The sequence below is a fragment of the Lytechinus pictus genome, chromosome 16, assembly GCF_037042905.1.
Source record: "Lytechinus pictus isolate F3 Inbred chromosome 16, Lp3.0, whole genome shotgun sequence".
NCBI classification, from domain to species: domain Eukaryota; kingdom Metazoa; phylum Echinodermata; class Echinoidea; order Temnopleuroida; family Toxopneustidae; genus Lytechinus; species Lytechinus pictus.
In genome coordinates this window covers 7,686,516-7,693,646 of record NC_087260.1, presented here as the reverse complement: position 1 = coordinate 7,693,646, position 7,131 = coordinate 7,686,516, and the positions used below count along the sequence as shown (strand labels likewise).

Sequence of the window (7,131 nt, the reverse complement as noted above, 5' to 3'; positions counted from 1 at the left end):
GTTTTCAATCGTATGTTAACCTCTGTTGTTCTTCGGTGCACACTATCTCTTTGCCTCTTCCTTGAGGATTTATTATTTCAAAATATTTATATATGATTTACATAAATATCAGGGGCCACGGAATGGTTTTGAAAGTGGGGGGGGGGGGGGCTGACCATGCAAGAAGTCACAGTTGGATGATAATTTGTGCGTTTTGTATACGGTTTTGGAAAGCCCCCCCCCCCCCTCGTTTCCACAGCCCCTGGGAAAAGCCTTTTATCAAGAGTCAAATGATACAAAAATACTTACAATTTATATGAATTACAACATATCATTAACTTTCTTGACTTCTAATACCAACTCTATAAATGAAAAGGGTTGCTCACTTTAGCTTCTTTCGGAGCCTGATGTTGTACGAACTGTATCCGAAGGCGTAGCAGAAGAACACCCGAAGACACAAAAGAGTCTCTTGAATCCTTCTCTGAAGAGCTTGTACTTGAGGGCGTATATGAGTGGGTTGATGCTCATGTTGAGATAGGCAAGGACAAGGCTGACGTTGAACCATATGCCACCGTAATCAAGAGGACCTCCGAATCCATGTTGCAAGAAGGTCAGGTGATTGGGCAGCCAACAAACAACGTACATGATGAAGACAGCCAAGAGAGTAAAGGTGACGTTACGGCGAACTTTCTGAAATTGAGCTGGCGGACGTCTCTGCTGTTGATGATGTGGCCGTTGCTGTCCGTGTTGCTGATGTTGCTCTTCGTTTGGTTGTTGATGTGTAGAGGTGTTCTGGGTGTCTTCATCATGGATATCATTTCCCTGTCCCTGCAACGAGCTATCAGGGGCACCTTCTTTTCGAGCCCCACTGCGGTCAGGAGAGACCCGAGAGTGTTGCCGAGGTTGCCCATTTTGACGGTCTTGATGGCCTGTGTTAGCACTAGAACCTTGGACTCTTTGGTGGTGCTTTCGAAGCAGACACACGATTCGCACGTAAACCACAGTCATGATGACTAAGGGGATGAAAAATTCCCAGAAGAAGACCATGATACCTACTGCAGCCAAGACTACACGATTTCCACGACTCTTGCAAACACCGCCATCATTGTAGTTGTCTCCAACAGGGTAGTAGTAATGCAGTAATGGGGCTATGATCCAGCAAAACAGAATCATCAGGATGGATGTTTGCTGGTTGAATTTGGTGGAGTAGGTCAGTGGGTATGCAACAGCTACGAAACGCTCCAGAGACATCATGCAGAGATTGTAGGTTGACACGACAAAGAGCATCCACAGAAGGCTTTCATACACCCACATTCGGCAGAGGAACTCTCCCCAACCTCCCGTCTTTGGTATATAGGGAACGGGTAATGTGTAGCTGAGAAATAAAACAACAGACGTTACACCATCGATGAATGCTTGGTGCAGGATGAGAAGATTCACATTGCTGCTTTTCGACCTCGTGATCGCACTCGCGATTACGACACAGACCAAAGTGTTGCCGATGGCGCCTTCGACACCAATCATTATGAAAATGACAGGGAAGAACATCGCATATCCCGCTTCGTTCATTGAGACTGCGCTCGAGTTATCATCAATCGTCATGTTTTCCGACAAAACAGCTTACCTTTGTTATTGAAGAGTTATACTTCCAGTGCTCTAAAATGAAGCAAATTATATTTGTTCTTATATTGGACAATTTGATACAATTTGATTTACTCGAAACCGGCTATCTGCTCGACGCCAAATCTTGTACCGCAAATGCGTGAGCGAAGACAAGGAAGAGAAATTTATATCTATAACTCAAGGTCGGAACTACAAGGATAATATTGCGTCTATCTCTTTCATGGTCCGTTCCAACGGGAGTTACCATAAACAGACACAGAAACCCATCCCGCAAATTCGTGAGCGAAGATAAGGAAGAGAAATTTATACATCTACATTCGGAACTATAGTGTAAGTGTAAGGCTTAATTCACGTATTATTTTTATGAGCAGTTCGTCACTAGGCTAAACTCCCCCGCCCGCCAGTTTGCCTTTCTCTTGAATACTCCAAAGAGGATTGTGGCGTATGCAGATGTTTGTTTTTAAACCTAAAAAAAACCCTCTTCAATCACAAAAAGAACTATTCAGAAGTATTCTACTTTTTTTTCTTGTTAGCGCTGAAAAAGTCTTAAGCGTCCTTCGCCATTTGAATTTTTTTTTTTTTTTTACTAAAAGCTACCAACGTTTAGCCTTTTTAATTTGACGTACATCAATGAGTAGCGGGAACTGTTCCAGCACAAAACATTTCATTTCAAACGACCTTTTCTTTGACTATGACAGAATAAAGAACCCCAAGCCTCACCCTTGATCACTGACATACGCTCATTTAAAAGGATCTTCACTATTGACCGTCATCTGGCTTTTATCATGTTGAAATGTGACATGTCAGTCAGTGAATGCTGGGATCCTTGAATCTCTTAGAATATTATAGAAAGTCCATTTTGACAAGAAGAAAACAGGCATGTTTATGTAACTCTACACAATCCAGTTTGTTCGAGAACGTTTATTATTTTAGAAACGGACATCTTTTAGATTACATATCTCAAATTACTATCTTTATTTGAATGCAACTTATGGATAACACTCCACTAATGGCTTTAAAACTTTGTGTAGAATAAAAAGAAAAGTGAAAACATTCTTTGAAAAAGCGGAGGGCACGTCTTATTTTCCGTATTCCATAAAAATTGTCGTGTCAACATTAAAACATATTTGATGCAAAATATTCACCGATTAATCTCTTCAAATTCTGAAAGGATTGGCCGTGAGGGAGCTTAAGAAATTGACCATTATTGGGCCATGTTTAACGAGATAAGACAACAAAAAATTCTGCAAATATTGCAAAAGGTTTCCAAACCTTTCTGCAGATCTAGGTTATGAACTATTCATAGGACTATGTAAAAATTGATTATTTTTCACGATTTCATGTAAACAGCCTATTCCGCTCTTTTATTTAGTTTTCATTGCGGTAAACGTTACTAGCAGTTACTTCTCATTTTAAAAATGTCATTTCTAAACTTTAACTCCAATGTTCGTACCATTAAAAAAATAGTATTACCTGAGAATATTTACCAATAACTTTACAGAGAATGTCATACTGGGGATGCTTCTGTGCACAATTACAGGGTTCGTCGAATAGCCCATTATAGCACGACTTGAGCCCCACCCCCCCTCCCCCTACACACACATACGCACATCCCAACCCCATGCCCACAGACAACCCCTCCCCCTCGCACTCACAAACATCGTCTCTCTCTCTCTCCCACCCATTTCACCCCTCCCCCTCTCTCTCTTTTCCATTCTCTAGTTCTCTATACACTTTTTTTTGGGGGGGCGGAGTATTTAACAAATACTCGTAAGGGCACCCTGCATTATTTCACTGGCCTGAATTAGTCTTCCAACCGCATGCAATAAATCTGCATGACCTCTGACTTATTTTTCATTATTATTTCATCGTCAATCCAGGAATGGTTGAAAGACCAGTCAGATCTTGGATCATTCATATATTGCGAATAACCCGCTGAAAATAACTCGGGAATCGTGACAGACCTCACATATTGAAAAAACTTTGAAGGATCGTCCAGAGAGCTATCAAATTCCATCCTCTTTCAGGGGTATATTTCCGTTTCTAAAAGGGACGATCTCACATCGCCAGGGTAGATGGCCGTTCATGGCGGATTGCCCCTGAAGTTAGATGCAAAAAAGCCCTTTAATGCAGAGTTTGGCCAATTTGTTTTCAGTGGGTTACAACTTTTCATAATTTCTTTTGAATTGCGCTTGCCCAACAAAGCAACACGCACCTTCATGTAACCCGACTGTAAACCAACTGTCAAAGCTCAAGGGCTAACCCGCCGTGGACTGGTCTGCTGGGCAAACCCTTCACTCGAGTTAAGGGTCTGAATGTGCAGCCTACTCATGCCTTGTGTACTGAAGACCCTCTTGCTCAGGAATTGAAACAGCAAGTTTTGTATGTGCTAGTCTTTGCGTGGAGACACACTTGCTGATCAAAGTTTCAATCAGGGTCTGTGCCTGCAGACTAGCCGTGGACCGCCTTCTAAACGGGCAATGTATGATCGCCGCTTTACTCTCTGTGGAAGGGGGCGGGGCGGGGTAACATAGTCATCTGTTACAACATAACATCAACTCACACCAGTAATTGGTTATAAATGAGCAAGGAATGCTTTTAATTACACAGACCAAATCATTTACAAGCCTTGTTTGGCCCCATTAATTCTATAATGTTAAATGATAACTATGATTTCAACTATGACAGTAAGAGCAATGAATACAAAATGTAAATAATTATGTTACAAATATATACTGGTATTATTTAGTAGAAAAAAATAATCAACAACAAAAACAAAATCACCTTGACAAGCAAAGGAATCTGATGAAGGCAAGAAAAATCGTTGGGAGTTATTGTTTCAATTACAATCTACATAAAACAGGGATGTCACTTTATTTACAATTGTTTTAATAATAGTGAAATCATGTACATCAATACATTTCTTTTATTTTATTACTTTTTGCTCACTTATAATCAGTTTTCTATGACAAAAACTTCTCAAATAGTTGTAATTCCTACTTTTTTCACTAAAAGTCATCCTTATTAGACTTATATCATTCAAAAGTAATATTTTATCAACAATGGAAGGGAGGAATAATGATGATGGTGTTCAGAATAATTGCGATCATTATGAAAAGAAAGAGATCATAAGAAAGATAATTGATATTTGATGATGAGGAGGATCGTAAGACTCTTAATGGTTTAAGCACATAATAATAATAATAATAGGCATTTATATAGCGCCATCTATCTAGAAACATTCTATTCCGAGGCGCGATGTTATTATTATTATTACCCCGGCTTTAGCTCGAGCTGCCTTTCAGTGCTCATGCATTCAAGGAATTAATCCTGCCGGGTACCCATTCACCTCACCTGGGTTGAGTGCAGCACAATGTGGATGAATTTCTTGCTGAAGGAAATTACGCCATGGCTGGGATTCAAACCCACGACCCTCTGTTTCAAAGTCAGAAGACTAATCCACTGGGCCACAACGCTCCACGATAAAACATACCTCTTATGTTGCCTACAGGGAGCGCGGCGTGGCACACCTCACAAAATCTAAACATTTTGAAGAGCATTTTAGTTTACATTTACCTTTTCAGCCCTAAAGTCAATTTCTCTTACAGACTGTTTTTATGCAGAATCTTGGAGTATCACCCATTCAAAGAAAGACAGTGGTGATACAATCTGTTCTCGGATAGATATAAAGTCATTTCAGATAAAATTGTAAAACCTTGAAATATATCACTGTATCTTTATCATTAGGCAGAATATGCGAAGGCAGTACGGTAACTATTCTAAACTGGATGAAAGTACATTTTACATGAGAACAAGAGCATATCCATTTCAGCACTTTCATGAACTTTGTCATCATTATTTCAAATCAGCTGGGGTGTTTCAGAAAGCTGTTCATAATAAAGAAATTATATTATGCATTACTAATAATCTTTTCTTGTGCTAATTGTTCCCTATGGCCCATATTCTGAAGTTGGGTTTGCCTTAGACCATGGTCTAACTCTTTGCTAAAATTATGGGAAGCCAAACATTTCAAAATTTTGTTTACAGTGAATGCTTCTCATGTTTACTGAGCTCTTCACTAATTATTTAATGGTGAAGACAATTGTCATACTTATCCTTCCCAGGCAGTTAATAATGTTTTGGGAGTCAAATGAGCTGATACATTGAACCTCTACTGTTAGAGATTTATGTAACAACTGGCTTTCCATAGATAAACCACAACTTAAATCCAGAGTTTAAATTAAACCCGACTTCAGAATACCGGCCTATGTATCTTGTGCTAATTGTTCCCAATGGCCCGTATTCTGAAGTCGGGTTTAAGTTAAACTCAGGTTTAAAGTTGTAGTTTAAGTATGGATGGCCAATTGTTACATAAATCACTTACAGCAGAGATATCATATTTCAGCTCATTTGGCTCTTAATTCATTCATAATTATCTAGGAAGTATAAATAGATGATTGTCTTCACCATCGATGAATCAGGAAAGAGCACAGTAAACATAAGAAACATACAACTTAATAAAAATTTTGGTACTTTTTGCTTCCCATACTTAAACCACAACTTTAAACCTGAGTCTAAGTTAAACCCGACTTCAGAATATGTATCTGACTTTCTGTATCTGACCTGAGATCATGTTCCAGTCATGGGTAAGGTCGTGTATAACTTTATGAACAGCTTCATGAAATACCTAGCTGTTGAGAATCATATCTTGTCAAAAAGGACAAGTCCATCCCGACAAAAAGCTGATTTGAATAGAAAGAGAAAAATCAAACAAGCATAACACTGAAAATTTCATCAAAATCGGATGTAAAATAAGAAAGTTATGACATTTTAAAGTTTCGCTTAATTTCACAAAACAGTTCGATGCACATCCTGTTCGGTATGCAAATGAGGGAACCAATGACATCACCCACTCACTATTTCTTTTGTATTTTATTATATGAAATATGAAATATTTTGATTTTCTCGTCATTGTCATGTGAAAGAAAGTTTCATTCCTCCCTGAACACATGGAATTCCATTATTTTCACATTTTGTGGTTCAAGCAAGGGGTTCCTAATTGTCAAATTCGTAAAAATTGTAATATAGTATAATTCAAACAATAAAAAACAAAAGAAATAGTGAGTGAGTGACATCATCGACTCTCTCATTTGCATATCACTGAGTTGAGCATAGATGTTTTGTGAAAAATAAGCGGAACTTTAAAATGTCATAACTTTCTTATTTTACATCCGATTTGATGAAGTTTTCAGCGTTATTCATGTTTGATTTTTCTCAATTTATTTAAATCAACTTTTTTCTGAGGTGGACTTGACCTTTAATAATCATTATTGAAACAAAATATTCAGCAAGTGATAAAAATACTACTGCTACTTTTACTTTAATTCCTATCACAACTGTGGCAATTAAATATCTGCTGAACTACTAAAGGCACATGAACATATTCACATTAACTTGTTGACCTGTAATTCCTTTTTTTTAATCATTTAAAATTCTTGATTTTCAGAGAGATTACCACCAAGAATCATT

The 7,131-nt window shown here is 38.3% G+C and overlaps 1 protein-coding gene across 1 annotated transcript; it reads right to left on the bottom strand.

The window, feature by feature from the left end:
* Positions 1 to 366: 366 nt before the first annotated feature.
* LOC129278919 (octopamine receptor Oamb-like) lies at positions 367 to 1,581 on the bottom strand. Its single transcript, XM_054915047.2, has 2 exons — positions 831 to 1,581; positions 367 to 779 (listed from the first exon to the last, which is right to left on the bottom strand). The coding sequence occupies exons 1-2, from the start codon at positions 1,579 to 1,581 to the stop codon at positions 367 to 369; spliced, it is 1,164 nt and encodes a 387-aa protein (XP_054771022.2).
* Between the last annotated feature and the right edge of the window lie 5,550 nt (positions 1,582 to 7,131).

Coding starts and splice junctions, on each gene's coding strand:
- LOC129278919 (XM_054915047.2), bottom strand. CDS start 1,581: ATGACGATTGATGATAACTCGAGCGCAGTCTCAATGAACGAAGCGGGA. Junction 780..830: donor CAGTGGGGCTCGAAAAGAAG/GTGCCCCTGATA, acceptor TCCATGATGAAG/ACACCCAGAACACCTCTACA.